The 23,846-nt window shown below is 44.6% G+C and overlaps 1 protein-coding gene across 1 annotated transcript; it reads left to right on the top strand.

Annotated features, from left to right (window-relative positions):
• On the top strand, positions 1-23,846 carry LOC134609322 (serine/threonine-protein kinase SBK1-like). Its single transcript, XM_063453003.1, has 4 exons — positions 1-30; positions 21,851-22,016; positions 22,449-22,651; positions 23,292-23,846. The coding sequence occupies exons 1-4, from the start codon at positions 1-3 to the stop codon at positions 23,844-23,846; spliced, it is 954 nt and encodes a 317-aa protein (XP_063309073.1).

The raw sequence follows: 23,846 nt of genomic DNA, 5'->3' as shown, positions 1-23,846 counted from the left end.
ATGCCGTGTACATGTACAGTGAACGTGAAGGTAGGTTTGTATTTAATTATTTGTTTATAAAATATTTTACCAGAAATAATACATTGAGATTTCTCTCATTTTAATGTATGTCCTGGGCCCACTAACCCTACATCGTTACAACAGGGTACAATAGAATATTCAAAATAATATTAATACATATATAAATTTAATACAGAACAGGTAAGAAATGTAATCAACCATTATTACAGGTTCATTCTGTTTTGAGATATGTAAAGAAGGATTTCTTAAGGATTTTAGGCTGGGAGGGGATTTGAAAGTGTCCGGAAGGTTATTCCATAATAGCAGTGCTCTGTAGGAAAAAGAGGAACGTAACATTTTTATTTTGTATTTAGGTAGACTACTTAAAGTACTGGTACTGAATCAGAGGTTATAGAAGGTGGGAACAGCCGGGGAGAGCATTCTGCTCAGGTAGGGTGGGAGCTTTCCAAAAAAGCTCTTAAACACAAGGCTGAAAAGATCAAGGTTCCTGTCTGAATTCCAGCAATAGCCAATTTAGCTTTTATTATGTCACAATGGTTGGTCATGTCATAACAGTGTAGCAAAAAGCAGCAGGATGAGTTTTACAATGTAGAAAGTTTATGAAGGTGGATTTGTGATACAGGTGCATACACTACATCCCCACATAGTGTATATCAGTGTGTGTCTTAACCATCCTTTAGCCCCTCTCTCATCCATTTTTAAATACTTCTAAAATTCTGCTTAAAAATAGGAGTAATCACATTACCCATAATTTCATAAATATTTAAATAAACATTTTTTTCTACAATCTGTCCAATAATTTAACATATACCTCCCCCCCCCCCTCCTTTTATCTTTATTAGGGAATGGGTGGGGATGGTATACAATTTAACATAATTGGATATACCCATTAAGGAAGATTTTAAAGAAATTAATTTCCATATGAAAGAATGCATCCATAAATAAACTGGTTTATTCATGTATCTTGTGCATAGACTTGGATTGAGTTCTAGTATGTGTGAATTCTGCTTTATACTAGAATTTTCATATATTTGATCTTGTTTTAATTTTTCCTTAATAAAGTTAATTAAGATTTGATAAAAGTTTATTAGTTACAAGCACTTTAATCATATCCACTCTTCCCCTTTTTTCTACATGCCCACTGAATGACATGAACAAAGGACTATTCACAGCCAATCGGGCAGTGAGTGACGTGGAACGCATACATCATCGCTTCCATGACATTGTTATGGTACTTTTTAGCAGTAAACCAAAATGTTTAAATGTCTATCTGTTCCTGTCCAAATTAAAGAAAATTGAATTGCGTATATACGCTGAAGTAATTCAGTCTGACACACGGAGTTCAGGTTAAAATAACTTCGAGGAAATTTATTGGCAAGTGAAGCAAGAACGGGCTCACAGGCCCTTTTAAGAGGCATTTTGCGTCATCATTGATTATCAAGATATCAGTAAATACACATCATTAATTTGATTAATTGTTAAGTGTCTGGATTAGTGTCCACCTATCAATATAATTAATTGGCTCAAAAACTAAGTGGTTAGCTATGTGTCCACCCACCGAGAGGTGGTATTGTTTGGACACGGGTGGGGACAAGGGGCTCAAGCGCCATTTCCCTTAGCATGAGGTTTACTCGGTGGAAAGGGGGGCTTGAGCGTCATTTTACACGATCAGTGAGGTCAGGTCTTGTGGTCAGGTGCAAGGTCTCTTATGAATAGAACATTTCATTACTACAGTGTTCTCATGGCCTTCAATTTATACTATGTTACGAGTTAGGGGAAATTCAGCAGTTCCTGAGTTAGTCATGTCTTTATAGAAAATACAGTCTTTGTCCATTGTGTTAGATGTGCTGGGAAATTCTGTCATGTAATGTAGTTTTAAAATGGAGAAGTCAGGTTATGAGGACAAAATGGAGGATTTGTCACAGTATGAAGTTAAAATGGAGTTAGTGCAATAATTCAATACAAGTTCAACAAAGATTTTTAATAATTCTACATCAGTCCCCCCTATGAAATGTTAGATTCTAAGAGATAAAACTTTATTTGTTAATACCAGAAGACGTGTTAACCCAAAGGCACAGAAACCCCGTGGCCGCTAGCTAGGTGTTAATGCAAAGTGCAAGTCTGTCCCTAAATCTGACCCTAATAGGCTAACTCATCGTCAGTATGGCTCTCGAACACTTCACTCCCATGGGTGGCCCATGGTGGCTTGCCCACCACTTCTCCACACTGGGTCTTTACCATTCACTGACAGATGCTGTCCCTAAGCTGGTCCCTTCCTAGAATTCTCGCACTTTATCAACAAAAGGGATAGTTTGCAGCGGTAAACAGGGTGAGTTGAGATCTTGGAGATCTTGGTCATCAACTTCGAGATGTGTGAAAGTGGGTGCCGCTTGGTCAACAGTCTTCATGAGGGATTTCCTCAGACAAGGGAGGACACAACAAAAGAGAAGAGCAAAGATAAAAAGAAAAATTAGTATTGCCATACCAATATGCATTAAAGCCTTTTGCCATCCTGTCATCCAACCAAACCATCTTTCCCAGGGATCTTTTATCCCAGAATTCCTTTTTAACTCTTCAGAGAGTTCATTTAATTTTTCTATGGCTAATGTAACTTTACCATTAGGGCCTGTGTTTTCTGGGATGTAGGTACAACATGTCATGGTGTCGGGCAAAATTTTACATACTCCTCCTTTTTCAGCTAGAATCATGTCTAAGGCCATTCTATTCTGGAAGGCCATTTGGGATGTGGCCTGCAACTGTTCGGCTAATCCCAGGAAGGCATCTCTAGTATAATTAACAAAACGCTGTTGGTTATAATAAATGTAATTTATCTAATTTAAATTCTTGTTTGCGGTAACTATGGTAAAAAGGGATTCAAATCCTGCAGCAACTTCATCTCTTGCTTTAAATTCATTGGGCACCCCCCTAGGCACCCCAACGGCATCAATATAAACGTGAGGATCAAAACTTCCTTTCACTGGGGCTTCGCGCTTAACCTTAGTGTGACTGGACTCATGGGTGTTGAGGTGTGTGTCAGAGATAATGTGTATGGGCATAATGGCTTTAGCCAAAGTACACTCCCCCCACCACTCTTTGTCCATTCTGGATCTTAGCTGTAAATCCCCACACAACCAGTAAATATCCCCTAATGACCTAGTATGAAACTGCAACAAGTTCATGGAGACATTTCTGTAGGTAGCACAATACCCCTTAGAGAGGTTACCCAAGAATTTACAAATTCCATCATAATTAGCATAACAAGTGTAATTACCTTTATATACTGTAATACCATCTGGGGGTTTGACATCCTTGGTTAGAAGAGGATACTCTACTGTCCATGCTTTACATATGGACCTGTTGAAATCGTAGTGATAGGCAAAAAGACTCAAAACACATTCTTCTATATCTACTGGCAGGGTTAAAGGCACAGTGCCCAGGTGAGGCCGGGCACCGCCACACACATAGCATGCGGTCTTGTTATGCTTATTAGCATTATATTTCATCCATTCTAACCATAGGTTAACATCATTAAAACCTGTTTCAGCGGCCTTGGTATCTTCAAAGGTGGGGTTAGCAATGGCCATCATGTCTTGAAAGGTCTGGATGTGTGGTTTTAATGGGTTAGGGACCATATGGGTGGCCCCTTGCCACTCAGAAGAGTTGCACATATCTTTGAGGTAGAAATGCCCTAACTTGTGGTAGGAACCCTTTTTCCAATACATTCCCATTACATATTGGTCTGCATCTGTTGGACTTGGATGCTCAATATTAAGGATTAATTTCATTGGTGTACCCCCCCCAGGCTTTCTCAAAGTCATTCTCTGGAGAAGGGATCTACCATGATCATCTACTTTAGATAAGGCACTTTTTGGTTTGTAACCCCAGGCAGGCCCGGCATTCCATCCCGCCGCCCCCCAATGGTCACAATTGTGCCCCCATTGTTTGTCAACTACACAAACATATGGGTCTTTTGCATGAGGGATATCTCTATAGATATTCTGAATTTGTGATGTAGGGAATGGGCATTCTACGATGTCACAATAATCAAAGGTATAAGTAGCCACGTGGGTACATGATGAATTATACCAGAAGGTGTACCCACTAACATCTTTGGTGATGGCTACTTGCTGGGCCTTAATTGAACTAATTAAGGAGATGATGTACCAGAGGTACATGCTTGTGCGGTATCTGCTTCCTCTGGGGCAGGAGACTTCTTGCAGTGGGAAGCGTGGATCCAATGTGGCCTGTCGGCCAATTTGACGGAGGTTGCGGTGATCAGGAGAACTTGGAATGGACCGTCAAATCTTGGTTCCAGGGTATTTTTCCGCACAAATTTCTTAACCAGAACCCAATCTCCGGGAAGCAGGTTGTGGGTACCTGTATCCAAATCGGGATCTGGAATTGAAGAGAAAACTTGGGCATGTATTTTGTTTAAGGCACTTGCAAGTTCAGTTACATAATCTACTAAAACATCTGATTGAAGCTGTAACTTTTGTGGATAATAACAACCTAGTCTGGGTGCTGTCCCAAATAGAATCTCATATGGGGATAATGAGTGCTTCCCTCTAGGTGTGTGCCTAACGCTGAATAGAGCTATTGACAGGCTTTCTGGCCAGGGCATCTTTGTTTCTTGTGACATTTTTAACATTCTGGCTTTTAAAGTGCCGTTCATGTGCTCTACTTTACCACTACTTTGTGGGTGGTAAGGGGTGTGAAAGGCTAGGGTCACCCCCAGAGCAGTCCAAATTTCTTTAGTCACTGTTGCTGTAAAAGCTGGGCCCTGATCACTTTCAATGACTTCTGGAAGTCCAAATCTACATACAATATCTGTAAGTAGGCGTCTTGCGGTTGTTTTTGCAGTGATATTGGCCACTGGGTAGGCTTCTGGCCAGCCTGAGAACATGTCCACTATTACTAGTGCATATTCATGAGGCCCACTCTTGGGCATTTGGATATGGTCAATTTGAATTCTCTGGAATGGGTACATGGGTTTTGCCAGGTGTTTTGAAGGCACTTTGATTGGTTTTCCTGGATTGCATTTTGCACAAATGACACAGGCCCTGCAGAAGCTGTTGATCAATGTTGTGATTCCAGGTGCTTCATAATACTTTTGTATGAGGGCGGCCATTAAGTCTTTTGACAGGTGTGCAGGCCCATGTGCCCATTGGACAACTGCTGGATATAAATTTTTTGGAAGGCAGAATTTAAAGTTGTTGTAATATATTCCGTCTTTTAGGATACCTCCTTTCTTCTTACATTTCTGGATTTCTTCAGGGGTAATTGCAGCTTGCTGTTCTCGCAAAATTCTTAAATCAGTAGGAAGGGTTTGCAGAGCAAAAATAGGAACTTCTTCTTCTTGTCCGGACACTTCTTCATCCACTTCCTGCAAATCTCTGGCTGCTTGCTTAGCGGCCTGGTCAGCCAAATGGTTGCCCTTTGCTTCATCTGTATCCAACTTCCCATGTGCCTTGACTTTCAAAACGGCCACTTCTTCAGGGAGTAGGAGGGCATCCATTAGTTCTTTAATTGCAGAGCTGTGTTTGACTGGTGTACCGGCGGTGGTAAGAAATCCTCTTGTCTTCCAAATGAGGCCGAAGTCATGTGCCACACCCAGAGCATATCTTGAATCTGTATAGATGTTGGCACGTTTTCCTTTGGAAATTTTGCATGCTGAAGTCAGGGCTTGTAATTCAGCTTCTTGTGCAGACATTGCTGGCGGTAAAGATGATGATTTGATAACTTCATCTGTTGTGGTTACGGCATACCCTGTATGGTATTTTCCTTCTTCATCAGCATACCTTGAACCGTCCACAAACAGGGTAAAATCTGGATCTGGTAATGGATTCTCATGCACAGTTGGTAAGTGCACTGTCTCCATTTTCATCTGTTCAAAACAGTCATGAGGTGTTTCTGGGTCATAATCATTCACTATGACCAGATCTTGAAATTCTTTTTCCCGGAAATGGCGTGGCCATGCTTCAAGAAGATCAGTTGTTGGGTATTTGGCAATACCATTTTCCTGTAGCTGTGTTTCATCCATGGTGGCCCATAACTTTGCCATGGGCCCAAGATCATTCCATGACCTCGTTTTCAACTTGGTAACAGGAATATGTGGAATAGCAGTATCCCAATGACGGTACAGGTAATTGAGTTCTGGAGGTAGTTGGATCAGGACCATGCTATTGCCTTCAGAGTCACAATAGAAATCTTGAGCAGTGAGCTTCACATCAATCCAGTGGTAAAGCTCATCTTCGTAGCAAGGTTCAGGAGTAATGTTTGGCTTGTACCACATGGTACAGAAGGCATAATCCGGGCCTTCACAGAGAGGTGTCTTGTCTTCGTAAAATGTTAAATGTGGATGCATTATTTTCTTGATACATCCACAGAGAAGATAGATGTAGGTTTCATCCGTTACAAATCCATAGTAGATACCCCCCTCAGGGAGTGGAAGAAGAGTGGATGGATTAAGAACTTGACATCTTTGTATGGAAATGTTGTCAGGCAGAAGAAGATGACATTGTAGGCGCAGGTGTCTGGCTGGAGACACGTGCTTGAGCTGGACTTGGTTGATAATGGCAGAGATGTCATGAGAGGCCAAAACAACCAGAGGGTGGCCAAGGACTAGGTCTGCAGTTCTTTCAATGAGTTCTCTTGCAGCAAAAACAGCCCGAAGGCAGGAAGGGGTCCCCCTGGCCACAATGTCCAGTTGACATGAGAAATATCCAATAGGCCTCTGGCGGCCTCTTAAGTCATTAGTTTGGGTAAGAACTCCTGTAGCATGGCCTTGTCTTTCAGAGACAAATAATTTGAAAGGTTTGGTATAGTCTGGTAGACCCAAGGCAGGAGCAGAAGCTATGGCACGTTTAAGAGATTTGAAATTATCCAGAGCTTCATTGGTCAGGCAGAATGGGTCTGACTTGAGTGCATCATAGAGAGGTTGCATAAGCAGAGAGGCTTCTGGGATCCATGCTCTGCAGTAGGAAATGAGGCCTAAGAAGGCATGAAGAGATTTAGAAGTCCTTGGAGGTGGGATATCCAGTACTGCCCTTACTCGGTCCCGAGTAAGGTGTCTGGTACCTTGAGATAGGCAATGACCAAGGAAAATTACTGAAGGTTGGCAGAACTGCAGCTTGAGGAGTGAAGCTTTGCATCCTTGTTCTGCCAAATAGCAAAGAAGACTAATTGAACACTTTTCAGTAGTGGGTATATCATCTCCACAGAGCAGTAAATCATCCACATACTGGAGCAGAACAACTTCTGGGTGTTCAGCTTGCCATGGGTCAAGGATGGTGCACATGGCTCTTGCAAATTGACTTGGAGAATTTTGTGCCCCTTGGGGCATGACAGTCCAGGTATACTGTTGCATTTCATGGGTGAAAGCAAACAGGTATTGGCAGGATGGATCCAGTGGAACACTGAAAAAGGCATTAGCCAGGTCAATGACTGTGAAATACTTTGCAGACTCCAGAGAGCAGAGTGTGAGGGTTTGGTACAAGAGGGGTGTCCAGGACAGTTGCTTCATTGACGGCACGGAGATCCTGAACCATCCTGTACTTCTCACCTTTTGGAGTTTTCTTCTTCACAGGAAATAATGGAGTATTACATTCTGATTTACATTTCACTAGAGCACCCTTCTCCAAGAGTGCTTTGATTTGGATAGAAATGGCTGCAGCCTGTGCTGGTTTTAAAGGATATTGTGGTTTTCTTGGTAACTTAGCTCCTGGAATAAGCTTTACCACCACAGGTGGGACATTTAGGTGACCTATGTCCTCTGGGCCTGAGGACCATAATTTAGCAGGCACCTGTGTTTTTAATACCTCTGGGAAATTGGACCTCGGTTCAACTGCTTCCCCACGGGGTCCCTCTAAATGCAGCATCAGAGGTAGTGAGCACAAGGCTGAGGTGTCTGATTCAGATAGAGGTGTAGACATTTCTACTTGTCCATCTGGAGTGAAGGTGATAGATGCCTGCAGGCGTGAGAGGACATCAGCGCCTAACAGGTTAATTGGGCATGTGGAGGATACCACAAAACGAGCAAGCAGGCTAGTGCCAACTCGTAGTGGAGTTGTTAAAGGACTGTGTCTTGGCTGGCCATCCACTCCAACACAAGAGACATCAATATTTGACAGAAAAGATGGGTCTGGCAGGTCTTGTTCTCGCAGAACACTTCGGGCTGCACCTGTGTCAACAAGGAATGTGGTGGGTTGGCCTTCAATAGGTAAAGTCACTGTAGCAAGTGGCCCCCACTTGTCCCCTGTAGACACTGCCATGACAGGGGTTAATGACACAGGCTTGCCAATTTCCTAATCATCTGGTTCCTCAACTATTGGAACTGTTTTAGTGGCTTTGGGAGCCGGGGCAGGCTTGGGCAGCCTCTTGGGTTCTTTCTTGGGTTCACTTCTAAAGTGTCCCTTGGCCCCGCAATTAAAGCAATGTCCATCCTCAGGTTTGGTGCCTTTTGGGACAGGAGTGGAGCGGGACACCATGAGAGGAGCTGAGGTGGGTCTTCTTGGGGTCTGGGCAGATTCCAGACCTCTAGCAACTAAAAGTAAAGTATCCAGAGGAACAACCTTATATTCAGGGCGTGCAGCAATGATTCCCTTGCGTATGGAATCTTTAACACCTTGGACAAATGCACCAGACAGCATTTGTGAATGGATCTTATCAGTAAGATCAAACCCCAAATCTGTAAACATTTGATACAGTCTTGCATGAAACCTTTCCACTGATTCTCCTTTATCTTGTATAACATCAGTAAGGCCAGCAGCCTGATCTGCAAGTTTGTCCTTAGCCCATTCTCTCAATTGGTTGCAAAAAGTTACTCCGGAGGGGTAATCAACATCACTGGAGAGCAGATCTGTACTGAGGTGGCGGGCCATGCTGGGCCAATATGCATCCCCTGCTTTAATAGCACAAATGCTCAGTAAATCACGCCATGCGGCGGAATAAGTCTTTTGAATTTGAACTATCCCTCGGTAAAAAGGCATAGGCTGCTTTTCTGGGTCAGGGAGTGATTTCATTAAAGCACTAGCTTGAGTGGGGTTAAAGGCAACATATTTAGGAGGGGCCCGTTCTCCCCGACCCTTGTGTCCAAAAGGATTGTAACGGATCACCTGGCACCCCGACTTGGTACCTCCGTTAATGGATGCTCCTAGTGCTTCCTGAGGACTCCAAGCACTCTGGCAGACACCACAATCACCGAACCGATGCAGCATATGAACCTTCTCAAGCATAGGAATGCTGTAGACCATTGAATAGGAACCATACGAATAGGCTTGTACTCCTAGCAGTCAACTGGAACAGCATGCCATAAATCCTTCCCCCCAATAATGAGACGACACATCACTTTGAGGGTAAAACAGGAACTCTGGACTGGCTCATCCAGCCTGGCTTTTATTTCCAACTCACACATACAGGCCACACCCAGGGGGAGGCATAAAAGAACCAATGACATAGATGTTACCTCCCACACATCCCCTCCCCTTAGTGTGACACATAATCCCATTATGCATACAGTGTAAAATATACTTTTACACAACTTTCATAACTTTAAAACCATACATCACATTCACATAAAAATACATATCCACAATCAATCCATTCAGGGGAACAACATATTAAAAAATGGCATGAATCCGACCAGGGGTTCAAAAGTTACTAAAAGTATCTTTTGTTCCTTTCTGGCTGGCAGAAAAACATCCCCACAATGCACCCTGGTTTCCTCCCTTCTGCCCTGGAGTTAATTGGAGAAGTAATCCAATTACCCAGGACTAAAGGCAGACTCCATTAACCACATGGTTGCAAAACAACATAAAACACTTTAAAATACATAAAGTCACATTTACACATAACACACAGACATTTCACCTATCCCCAGATAGCTGGGATCTGCACGCACAAAACTACCGAATAGCGCGCAGATCCTACTCACACAGTACAATTGCCATGGAGCTACAGTCTTTCCCATAGTCTTTCATTATATGAATAGGCTCCATGGTATGGCTATCTGGGGTATCACATTCCCATAAAGTCTGGTCCATAGTCCAAAGGCAAGAGGCGGGCAATCAGCCCCCTCCAAGGACACGTGGCGAGGTCGGTTTCGCCACACTTCTCCCCTTTACCCCCCAGACTAACAGGGTACTTGACCTCCTGCCGGTCAGTGCCCTTGTTAGTCCAGCAGCCCACCCACAAGACAGAAACAGCAGAGCAGCCCACCCACAATAAACAGTTACTACACCTGGGTGAGGGAGAATCTTGTCCAGGTTCAGGTGCCTCACCACGGCTGTGTGGTGGACTGGTAGGCTGCCTTGGTAGGTTGCTGAGGGGGCAGAGACCAGTGGTACTCTGTCCTGTTGCCAGCACTACCACGGGAGTAGTCTGGTTGGAGCCTGGTTGCTGGAGACCGACTGTCTCTCCTTTAAATACACCGCTCTGCTGCTGGAGACCGACTGTCTCCCCTTTAAATACACCGCTCTGCTGCTGGAGACCGACTGTCTCCCCTTGAGTTACACCGCTCTGCTGCTGGAGACCGACTGTCTCCCCTTGAGTTACACAGCTCTGCTGCTGGAGACAGACTGTCTCCCCTTTAAATACACCGCTCTGCTGCTGGAGACCGACTGTCTCCCCTTGAGTTACACCGCTCTGCTGCTGGAGACCGACTGTCTCCCCTTGAGTTACACAGCTCTGCTGCTGGAGACCGACTGTCTCCCCTTTGGCTAAACAGCCCTGTTGTGGGGGGGCAGGACCAACCGTCCCTACCCCCTGTGCTGGAAGTGCAGAGACCACGGTCCCATCTGCACAGGTGTGGGGCTTACAGTCTCCCCCTGGTACGTTAAGCTGCCGCTGGGGAGAGGTGGTAACCAGCTCCTCTCCCATTAGAACACTCTGCCGCTGGGGAATGGAGACTGGGCTCTCTATTCCCTGTACATTAATAATCTGCCGCTGGGGAGAGGTGGTAACAATCTCCTCTCCCATACATACTTCCAGTTTCTGCGGAGGGAGACCGACTGTCTCTCCTCCCAACACAGAGTCCTGCTGTTGGGGAAAGGAGGCTGGGCTCTCCATTCCCTGCTGGATACTCTGCCGCTGGGGAATGGAGACTGGGCTCCCAATTCCCTGTACATTAATAATCTGCCGCTGGGGATAGGTGGTAACAATCTCCTCTCCCATACATACTTCCAGTCTCTGCGGAGGGAGACCGACTGTCTCTCCTCCCAGCACAGAGTCCTGCTGTTGGGGAAAGGGGGCTGGGCTCTCCATTCCCTGCTGGATACTCTGCCGCTGGGGAATGGAGACTGGGCTCCCAATTCCCAACAAATCACACTGCCGCTGGGGAGCGAGGATGGCCCCTTCAGCTCCCTGTAACTTGGGCACAGAGACCACGGTCCCATCTGCGCTGGTGTGGGGCTTACTGTCTCCCCTTGGTGTGCTAAGCTGCCGCTGGGGAGAGGGGATAACATGCTCCTCTCCCTGAACCGTAGACTGCCGCTGGGGAGCAAGGACGGCCCCTTCAGCTCCCTGTAGCTTGGCCGCAGAGACCATGGTCCCATCTGCGCTGGTGAGGGGCTTACTATCTCCCCTTGGTGTGCTAAGCTGCCGCTGGGGAGAGGGGGTAACAAACTCCTCTCCCTTACACACTTTCAGCCGCTGGGGAGAGGGGATAACTGGCTCCTCTCCCTGAATCATAGACTGCCGCTGGGGAGGAAGGACAACACCTTCAGCTGCTTTTTTGTCTGCTAGACCCTGCAGATACGCTGCCGCTACTTTCCTTGTGCTCTGTATGTATTTCTCCTCCGGGGGTTCTGGTCCAAAGAAAGCCAGCAGCATTTTCATCATAGCGTCAAACTCCTGTTGACTGTAACTGGGCGCCATGCTTGCCCTGCCGACGTTGCTTCTTTTGTAGATAGGGGCGCTGTACGGGTACTAGCGTTGCCCTCCCTTTGTAATCCAAACGAACTGTGTCTCCGAGCTGCTTTACCTCACACTAGGACGCCATCCCACCGCTTGCCACCAATGTAACGGATCACCTGGCACCCAGACTTGGTACCTCCGTTAATGGATGCTCCTAGTGCTTCCTGAGGACTCCAAGCACTCTGGCAGACACCACAATCACCGAACCGATGCAGCATATGAACCTTCTCAAGCATAGGAATGCTGTAGACCATTGAATAGGAACCATACGAATAGGCTTGTACTCCTAGCAGTCAACTGGAACAGCATGCCATAAATCCTTCCCCCCAATAATGAGACGACACATCACTTTGAGGGTAAAACAGGAACTCTGGACTGGCTCATCCAGCCTGGCTTTTATTTCCAACTCACACATACAGGCCACACCCAGGGGGAGGCATAAAAGAACCAATGACATAGATGTTACCTCCCACACATCCCCTCCCCTTAGTGTGACACATAATCCCATTATGCATACAGTGTAAAATATACTTTTACACAACTTTCATAACTTTAAAACCATACATCACATTCACATAAAAATACATATCCACAATCAATCCATTCAGGGGAACAACATATTAAAAAATGGCATGAATCCGACCAGGGGTTCAAAAGTTACTAAAAGTATCTTTTGTTCCTTTCTGGCTGGCAGAAAAACATCCCCACAATGCACCCTGGTTTCCTCCCTTCTGCCCTGGAGTTAATTGGAGAAGTAATCCAATTACCCAGGACTAAAGGCAGACTCCATTAACCACATGGTTGCAAAACAACATAAAACACTTTAAAATACATAAAGTCACATTTACACATAACACACAGACATTTCACCTATCCCCAGATAGCTGGGATCTGCACGCACAAAACTACCGAATAGCGCGCAGATCCTACTCACACAGTACAATTGCCATGGAGCTACAGTCTTTCCCATAGTCTTTCATTATATGAATAGGCTCCATGGTATGGCTATCTGGGGTATCACATTCCCATAAAGTCTGGTCCATAGTCCAAAGGCAAGAGGCGGGCAATCAGCCCCCTCCAAGGACACGTGGCGAGGTCGGTTTCGCCACAAGGATCATCGATAGAACGATGAGCTGAGCCTCCAATGAGTCCTGGGATACCCTGTCATCCTCTTCCTCCTCTATTTCTACGATCTGGGCTCTTCTACGTGAGGGGCCCGCTTGAGGTGACAGAACCGGGGGATGGGAGGGAGTCCCAGATGCGGGGGTGGCTTGTGGGTCATAATCTTGGGATAAGTAGTCACCGGGAAGTACCGGCATCAGGGGTGCTGAATGACTGGGGGCCGCCATATTGGGGGCGTGAAAGGAAGCTGCATTGGGGTTAAGGGAAGAAGTGGCGGCCATGTTGGATGTGGGCACATCCGGGGCAGACTGTGCCGTACTGGGCATGACCGGAACCTGGGGAGTGGCTTGGGGAAGGGGGTATGGATAATTTGGATAGGGCAGGGCCATGGGATATGGGAAAGGGTATGGCCAGGCTGGGGAGGGCAGGAGAGTTGGGTGGGGATTTGGGAAAGAGGTGGGATATTGGGCCGGGGTGGGGGCGGGTACGGGAGAGGACGGAGAGGGATTGGTAGGGGTGGGTGTAGAAGGAGGAGCCGGAGCAAGGGAGGAGGGGGTAATTAGCTGGGCGGATGCAGATGGGAGGGTAGGGTTATCAACGGAGAGAGAGTCTAGAGAAGAAATGGCAGATGAAATGTTAGGATTAGGTACAGAAGGTAGTGTAGGGATGGATGAGGATGATGGGAATGTTAGAGACGGGGAAGGGGAAAAGAAAGATCCATCAGAATTCAGGACCGGGCAGACAGGGGAGGTGATGGGATGGGCATCGGGAGGATTGGGAGTGGGGAACATAGTCAGCTGGCTATCACCTATTGCTGACTGAACCTTGGGAATAGACATCCCCTGGGCGCCATTTTGGGGCGCTGGCTGAGGGAATACCCCAGCAACACAGTTATTATGATACACAAACAATTTCACACCTTTGTGATTTATTTCTTCCTCAACCCAACCTTCCTGCTGAATAGCCTTCGCTACTCTGTACCACGCTTCAGCAGTCTTTAATAAATCGTTATCTGTGAGCTTGCCTTTCTTCTCTGTCAGTAATCTACGCCAGCTTTCTGGCTGCAATCTACCACATGAAGGCACAGCAATTTTACACACTTTAGCAATTCTTTCAACACCTTTAACCATTTCCTCTCCCTCTCTGTCTTCAACTAAATCACATGCGAGCCAGCCCCTACCGGGCTTACTCAATTCCTGCCCCATATTCCCCCTACACCAGCGTCCTAGATATAGGGAAAGAAAAGGAACAAGAACGTCTACAATGCTCGACTGCCACTCGAGGAAAGGGTGGGTCCCCCTCAAGTGCGTCTTCCCAAAACGTAGACTAGTCACTGAATCCGCCTACCCGGGGTGGTAGACACGGATTGGAGCGAGGTGAGAAGTGTGTGACCAATCACTTCTCTATCAAGAGAAATAGGAGTGGATAGAGTAATAATATAGGAAGTGTAGAGAAGGTAAAAAGGTAAGGAGAAATCCTTAGAGACAGACACAGGAGTTTGAATGACTCCTAATTAAACAAACAAGACAACAATACAATTGAAATACAGTGCATGCATCACAGTTCAAATAAAATCAACAGTAAACCTTTCCTTTACTCACGTGACCTAAGTCACCTCCCTCAACCTCGTAGTGTCCCCGCTCGGAGAACGACTTCCTCAAGTCTCACTACCAGCGGCCACAGGAAACAGCAATCCTCTCCGACCCGAATCCTGTATAGCCTCCCTCGTTACAGCAGTCCACTAACAGTGGCCACCTCTATCCTCACTCCCGTAGTGCCCCTATGAAACCCACTCATAAGTCTCACTACTACGTGGTGCTGGAGACAAGCAATGCCTGCTTGAATCCGCCCGCCACAAATAAAAGAAAATTGGAATTCCACCAGCCTCAGCGCTCGAAGCTGTGGGTTACCACCTCTCTGCAAGCAGAGTTACGTGCACAATGGAGCTAGCTAGGCTGTCAAAGTGACACAAGAAGGATCACAGGAAATTATGAGTCTACACAAAATCCACAGTTCCAACACTCCTCTTTTTCCATACAGCCACAGCCACGAGGCTCCTAAAAGAGGTAAACAGGCAACAGGACTCCAGGCAAATCCCCCGGGTCCACCCCCCTTTAACCCAAAAGGGGTAAACAAGCAAACAGGCGAACAGAGGACCCCAGGCAAAACCCCCGCAGGTCCACCCCCCCCCTTTATCCCAAAAAGGGGAAAACAGGCAAACAAAGGACCCCAGGCAAAACCCCCGCAGGTCCACCCCCCCTTTATCCCAAAAAGGGGAAACAGGCAAACAATTCAAACACACCCAGGCAACAGACTAAATGCAGGTAAACAAGTGAGTAACGAGACCCCGGGCAAGATATTACCTGTCTTTGATGTCCTCCCGGGAAGCAGTTACAGACACGTGGACGGGTCAATCAAAGGGGCCGGAACATACCGGTGGCTCTGCAGAAGTCTCTACCGTGTACCTGGAGGTGATCAATCTCCTTTCCTTCCCCCCGGATTCCTCGGTCCAACAGCGTCTTCCTTAGGACGGCTCACCGGCCAGACATAGCCCGGGGCCCCACGTTGGGCGCCAAAGTTGTTATGGTACTTTTTAGCAGTAAACCAAAATGTTTAAATGTCTATCTGTTCCTGTCCAAATTAAAGAAAATTGAATTGCGTATATACGCTGAAGTAATTCAGTCTGACACACGGAGTTCAGGTTAAAATAACTTCGAGGAAATTTATTGGCAAGTGAAGCAAGAACGGGCTCGCAGGCCCTTTTAAGAGGCATTTTGCGTCATCATTGATTATCAAGATATCAGTAAATACACATCATTAATTGGATTAATTGTTAAGTGTCTGGATTAGTGTCCACCTATCAATATAATTAATTGGCTCAAAAACTAAGTGGTTAGCTATGTGTCCACCCACCGAGAGGTGGTATTGTTTGGACACGGGTGGGGACAAGGGGCTCAAGCGCCATTTCCCTTAGCATGAGGTTTACTCGGTGGAAAGGGGGGCTTGAGCGTCATTTTACACGATCAGTGATGTCAGGTCTTGTGGTCAGGTGCAAGGTCTCTTATGAATAGAACATTTCATTACTACAGTGTTCTCATGGCCTTCAATTTATACTATGTTACGAGTTAGGGGAAATTCAGCAGTTCCTGAGTTAGTCATGTCTTTATAGAAAATACAGTCTTTGTCCATTGTGTTAGATGTGCTGGGAAATTCTGTCATGTAATGTAGTTTTAAAATGGAGAAGTCAGGTTATGAGGACAAAATGGAGGATTTGTCACAGTATGAAGTTAAAATGGAGTTAGTGCAATAATTCAATACAAGTTCAACAAAGATTTTTAATAATTCTACATCAACATAATTACGTGAACGGGTGTGGACTTACAAGCACATGGGCACCCAGAACAAAGTGAGATCACATCGAAAAGGGCGGAACCCTGAACCAAATAGGAGTAAATCTATATCAGCTGAAAAAAAAATAGGAGCCATAGAAAGCATTGATGGATCAATTGAGAGGTTTATCTGAGACTTGAGGGTCTTGACATCTTGCCAGGTTATTATTCCAGCTGGGTACCTGTTGACTGGTATGTATTGATGGCTTGGATCTTGTTCTTGCCATTTAGCTGGGACTTCAGGACCTCTCAGACTCTCTGGAGGTACTCTGATGTTCTCCTTGCCTCTACCTCATGGTTGCCATGTTCTTGTGGTACCCCCAGGTACTTGTAGATATTCTCCACATCTCCTATCCAGCCTTCTGGTACTTGAAATCCTTCTGTTCTGATCATCTTCACTTTTCTTCGCTAACTGTCACACTGCTGATCTGGGGAGACCTGGTGCACGGTCGGCATGACAGCATGTTGGCACTCGATCAGCGTGGACACACTAAAGCTAAACTTACCTCTTGCCAGGTCTCCCTCCAGTCTCCATGGTAGATCGGGTGGAAATCATGCTGGCATTCTCAAAACCGCTGGTCGCTTCCAAGGGCCTCAAATGAAATTAAAGGAACAGCCTCCATTTTTACGCTAGTGACACAGATGTGCGTGCATCATCACATCATCGGTGTTGTGATGAACTGCCTGCCACCGCGACCGGGTGGGTCCATCAATCAAAGCTTCCTAGCTGACGCTGAGGACCATAAGCACAACACCGAGCACCGTAGCCCCCTAGCCGCCGTATCTTGGCTGGGGGTCTCGCCGTCCCTTCCCACCCTGGATCAAACTCCTGGATCCTGCTCTCAGTGGGAAGAGAGTATAGCCGATAACCCAATTATCTCCAGGCAGGAAAAAAACAAAAAACACATTTCTACAAAGTCCCAAAAGAACCCCAAAACACATAATATCCCCACAAATGTCACATCCCCTGATAGCCCTGATCTGGCTGACCAACATATCCAAAAATCACTCAGATCAGTTCAGGAATACCCTGGAAGGCACAGGTCTACTTTAGGGATTCGAAGTAAAGTTCTAAATACCGAACATAGCCGTTCGTGAGTACAGTCAGTGTATTTCTTTTGTTTGGGAGTTTCTTCTTACCGAACATCGTTCGACTCCCGTTCGAATAGCCTAACATCCCCGGAAGGTAAGCATTCAGCGACGTTCGCACGGTCGAGTGTCCAATTTGAGTTCCATGCACTCGATGACCAAACACCACTCATTGTTGTCACGCCTTATGATGGCCGCCACCATACCATGGGTCTTCCCAGGACCAATCTATGATGTCTCTCCAGTTGTAGGGCTATAGGTCTGGATCTGCCACCCAGCTCTTTTGCTCTGTCTGCAGGGTAAATTGGGGCCGACTTGAGCTGAGCAGGTGCTGGTAGTCCTGCTCCAGATGGATCAGGTCTGGCCCTAGGTCGCCAGCTCTAGGGAGATTCAGTATAGCCTCCCTGTGGTTATATATGACCCAAAAACGTGATACTGTAGCACTAGTGATGTCCCGAACGGTTCGCTGGCGAATAGTTCCTGGCGAACATGGCATGTTCGCGTCCGCCACCGTTTTGTCATCATTGAGTAAACTTTGACCCTGTACCTCACAGTCAGCAGACACATTCCAGCCAATCAGCAGCACACCCTCCCTAGAAGACCCTACTGGACAGCATCCATTTTAGATTAATTCGGAAGCTGCAACCATTTTTGTTTTTTTTAATTTATTGTTTTTTTTTTTTTTTGCATATAAATGTTACCGCAGATACTCCCCCCCAAACACTCTGCATTACTGCAGATACTCCCTCCAGACACCCTGTGTTACTGCAGATACTCCCTCCAGACACCCTGTGTTACTGCAGATACTCCCTCCAGACACCCTGTGTTACTGCAGATACTCCCTCCAGACACTGACACAGAGCAGAAAAGGGACTGTTCCCTTATATATACTCCCTCCAGACACCCTGTGTTACTGCAGATACTCCCTCCAGACACCCTGTGTTACTGCAGATACTCCCTCCAAACACCCTGTGTTACTGCAGATACTCCCCCCAGACACTCTGTGTTACTGCAGATACTCCCTCCAGACACACTGTGTTACTGCAGATACTCCCTCCAGACACCCTGTGTTACTGCAGATACTCCCTCCAGACACCCTGTGTTACTGCAGATACTCCATCCAGACACCCTGTGTTACTGCAGATACTCCCTCCAGACACCCTGTGTTACTGCAGATACTCCCCCCAGACAGAAGAGGACTCAGCCGAGGAGGTTATGGAAGAGGATGGAGTAGGAGGAGTAGAGGAAGTGGCAGCAGGCCTGCCTGCAAGTCGTGGCGGTGTCACCAACTCCTCTGCAGAGCCACGCATTCCATGCTTGGCAGCCGTCAGCAGGTTTACCCAATGCGCAGTGTAGGTGATATACCTGCCCTGACCATGCTTTGCAGACCAGGTATCAGTGGTCAGATGGACCCTTGCCCCAACACTGTGTGCCAGACATGCCATTACTTCCTTTTGCACAATCGAGTACAGGTTGGGGATTGCCTTTTGTGAAAAGAAATTTCGGCCGGGTACCTTCCACTGCGTTGTCCCAATAGCTACAAATTTTTTGAACGCCTCAGACTCCACCAGCTTGTATGGTAAAAGCTGGCGGGCTAATAGTACAGACAAGCCAGCTGTCAGACGCCGGGCAAGGGGGTGACTTTCTGACATTGGCTTCTTACGCTCAAACATGTCCTTGACAGACACCTGACTGTGGGCAGATGAGCAGGCCTGACACACAGACGCTTGGAGACAACTAACTGCTATTCAATCTATAACAGTGAAAACGTTTTTTGGTTTTAAATGCACGCTATTGTGACACCAGATATGAGTGGCAAAGTACACTGGCAGAGGTCTGCAGAGCACACGCTGAAGGCCTGCACACCCGCTTTAAGGACACTGACTGCTATTAGCTTACAATGAAAAACTTTTTTTCTTTGTAAAAGCACGCTATAGAGACACCAGATATGAGTGGCAAAGTACACTGGCAGAGGTCTGCAGAGCACACGCTGAAGACCTGAAACCCAGACACTTGCAGACAACTAACTGCTATTCAATCTATTACAGTGAAAAATAATTTATTTTTAAATGTCAAGCTTAAGCTATTGTGACACCAGATATGAGTGGTGGCACTGGGCAAATGGGCACAGTATCCACTGTGAGCCTGACACAGAAGCTGGCAGGCAGGAAACTGCAATTACATTACACAAAAAAAAAAGCAGACTGATGTTCTAGCCCTAAAAAGGGCTTTTTGGGGTGCTGTTCTTACAGCAGAGATCAGATGAGTCCTTCAGGACTGTAGTGGACACTGAATACCCTAGCCTAGCTATCAATTTCCCTATCTAATCAGCAGCAGCTACACTTTCCCTCCTCTCACTAAGCATGCAGCTTCAGAATGAATCTAATGGATGCTGGGAGGGAGGTGGGAGGGTGTGGAAGGGAGGGTCTGCTGCTAATTTGCTGAAATGTGTCTGCTGACCGTGAGGCACAGGGTCAAAGTTTGCTCAATGATGACGAATAGGGGGCGGATCGAACATTGCATGTGTTCGCCCGCGGCGGCGAACGCGAACACGCTATGTTCGCCAGGAACTATTCGCCAGCGAACAGTTCGGTACATCACTAATGAGGTCTCAAATAGATAGAGGTGCTGGATTTTCTAAGTTAAAACCTATGTTTTAAGCTCGCTACACACAGTCTTGATAAATAAATAATATTTTTTTTACGTTGAAAATTAAGATTTTCCCGCTCCTAGACTATTTCATTTAAGTTTCCCTCCACAAGGTTTCTGCTATGTTTACATTACACATTTCTTCTTAAAAAGTAATTATAATGCTAATAGGACAGATACTGCAGTGTCTGTTTCTAATTAACATATTACATATAATCACTTTTCTCCACCCACTGCTTGAACACTGACCAATAGAAATCTTCACACCTATTAACATGACAAAGGCTATTGGTGGGATACTCAATTTTCATTTAATTAAGGGAGGGGTTTATGGTTTAGTCAGGGCAGTTCTCCTATAAAAGACCATTAGCAGGCTTACAGCCTTCAGAATTTGTCTTCTTGTTGGTTTAGCAGGAACCTCTTGAAGACATTGGACTCCAGGAGAAAATTTCCATGTGTTGAACTTGTGAAAGAGATCACATTTGCCATATTCCAAAGTGAGATCTCAACCCAATGTTGTTTGTAAGATTTTAAAGGTAAGATCTACACTTCCTTATAAACTGATGCATGTCTGAATGGAGTGTTATTTGTAGATAAATTGCAAAGAGTAGGTTAAAATAGTAGAGATGGAAACGGTCTACAGCTCCTCTAGATTGAAATTTGGTAATTTTTTATACAACAAAATTTGTTTACAGTATCTAAAACCTTCTATTTTAGTATTTGGTTAAACAATTAGATGTTCAGGGAATAAAATGTACAAGATTGTTATTCCTGTTGGATGAATAACATTTGGTTCTCCGTATATGTTGGACTAAATGTCACGTAAGTCTCAGCCAACCTTACATAGTTACATAGTAACATAGTTGAAAAGAGACTTGCGTCCATCAAGTTCAGCCTTCCTCACATATGCTTTTGCCTATAACGTGATTGAAAGTTGTATTACACAGTAGGTGGAGAGAAATTTTATAATGTGTAGCTTGGTTTGTAAAACTGGTTCTGTCCTTTAATTCATAGCATATAATTCATTTGGGGTTAGTCAGGACACTCTGGATCTGCAATATTAACAGGTGATTTCTGAACTTTGGTTAAAAGAACAATTCAATCTATTAAATACTGTTTATTGAATTATACATTATATAAATATACAATTAGCATTTATTATTAAAAAAAAATCTATATTAAGTTCTACCTACTTTTACATTTAATGTCTTGATTACATTATACACCTGCCATCTGTTATACAGTCTCTCTAGTCGTATTCAAATATTCCTCAGGTCTATTAACACACCCTATCAATGCATTTTGCTGTCTTTGTACCACTTTCTGGAGGCAGATCTCTCCATGAATCCACTCTGAAGAACTGGTCTTGTCCTCTTCCAAAAACTACTAGAGATACACTGTACCATGCTTTCATTATTTATTTTGTGTTTGCGAAGTTCAACTAATCTTTGGCAGGAGAAAAGGAGTGGGAGAGAATTGTTCTACATGGAATGGGCTGAATTGTCTTGTAGTTTAGGTTTCCACACGTCATAGCTTTAGATTGAAATGTTTTAAAAAGATTATACATCTGTATTCTGATTCAGAACAACAAAACTACAATGAAGATTTATCTTTTCTTATAAAAGATTATAAAACAAGCAGTTTTTAAAACTAATATTTTGCACCCTCAGGTCTACGCTTCAGATCTGAGTAAAGAACCTGCCTTCCAGCTCATTGCAATGGAAAATACATCCGAAAACCAAGAGATCCAGATGATTCCAGAGCAGTACCAGGTTCTTGAAAAGCTTGGAGAAGGGACCTTTGGTCAAGTTTTACTGGCTCATGACAAGCTAGCAGGTACATAGACAGTTTGATTAACCCCAAAGCCTTTGTTGGCACACGTGTGTAATCTAATAACATACAGTATCTACAATAGTTAATGGCTATAATAACATGCACTTTAAGCAGAAATGTCAATTTTTGCCAAACCTTGTGGCAAACTAAAAGTTAGTTGTTGTTTTTTTTTTTTTATTTATTTATTTTTTTTTTATTTCCATTGTATATCTTGCTGTACTGGCACAGCCAAAACAATAGGCAAATTAAATTCATTTCAAGTGTTGCATGCACACACACAGGACTCGGAAAGAAATATTGGAGCACTTAAAGAGAACTGTATTAATAGTATTACATTTAACATCCTCATGTCGCTCCCGACTCATTAATGTTACTATAGTAACTGATTGTTTTTCTGAAAATGGTTTTATCAATTGTCTTGATCATGTTTACAAGGTCGATCAGTGGCGCTAAAACTGATGAAGAAAGAGAGAACCCACCAAGATGCCTTTGTCAAGGAATTCAAGGTTGCGGTCTATCTGTCTCATCACAGGGGTATCATTACAACCTACCCCTACTTCTTTGATACCCTGAAACACTACGTCTACGTCCAGGAGGTGGCAACAGCAGGGACCCTCGAATCCATTATTGTTGAGAAGGTAAGGAGCATAAGCTGTATAATTGCTCCTCATTAGTCTCAGTGGTATTTTACAGCAGATTAGTAACAATGAATCGTCTTGTTAGAATATCTATGCTACTTTAGGCATGGGCAACTTGATACCCTATACCTTATGTATGTACTATAACAATAACTGACATAGGATATTTGCTGCAATTGTATATCATCAAGAACAGGAGGGCCACTGGTTACCAACACCTGTCCTAGCTGCATCTTAGTTAAATAATTATCAATGTTCAAGTTGAATTCATTGAAAAAGTTGAAAACTTTAATTTTAAAGTTTTAATAAACACAGCCATCTCCATAAAACATATAAAAGGTGCTTAATTACATTTACTGTCAACTCTTGCCTACAATTGAAATAGCTAAAATTAATATTCTATTTTCAGCAGCATATATATTTTAGAACTTTAATTATGGCATACATTGATAATTCAACATTGCATGTGTAAATCACTGCTTACAACACAATACTCGAGGCATACTTTTGCTAGAGGAGAGTTATCAGCTGACTTGTTAAAATAATGATTTTGAGAATGATATTGGTAAAAGTTTTTTATTTTTGGCTCTACTGAATATTTTACTTAATATACTGAATTTTTTTTTTTCTAATATTTTAGGTTGGGTTACCAGAATACATTGTGAAGCGTTGTGCTGCTCAGATCTCCGAAGCATTGTTTTTCATTCATAATCAAGGGTTGGTGCATAGAGACCTGAAACCAGACAACATCTTGCTTATGGATAAAGAATGCCACGAAATTAAGATCGGAGACTTTGGTCTAACAGAACGTTTTGGTAGATTCATCCCATCGATGTCTCATATAATACCATACATGGCACCTGAGCTTTCTATTCTGGAACCTAACCAATATCTACACTTGAGTCCAAGTATTGATGTCTGGGCATTTGGAGTCACTCTGTATGTAGCTCTCACTGGCTGCTTTCCATGGCTGGAAGCTGTAAACAAAGACCATAAATTCCGGATATTTGCAAGCTGGAAAACATATGGCGAGTTAGACGCTCCCCCTGTTACCTGGCAGAGTTTCACCAGGGAAGCATTGGTTATGTTTTCCAGTTTACTTTCACTGAATCCTTCCGTTCGAATGTCTGGTGGCATTGTTTACAATTACCTGCATGTACCATGGAGATACAAAGAGCTGAATATTAATAGGTGA

The sequence above is a fragment of the Pelobates fuscus genome, chromosome 4 (assembly GCF_036172605.1).
Source record: "Pelobates fuscus isolate aPelFus1 chromosome 4, aPelFus1.pri, whole genome shotgun sequence".
Classification (NCBI taxonomy): domain Eukaryota; kingdom Metazoa; phylum Chordata; class Amphibia; order Anura; family Pelobatidae; genus Pelobates; species Pelobates fuscus.
Note: the sequence above shows the minus strand (reverse complement) of the source record. Positions and strands in the feature narration are given on the sequence as shown.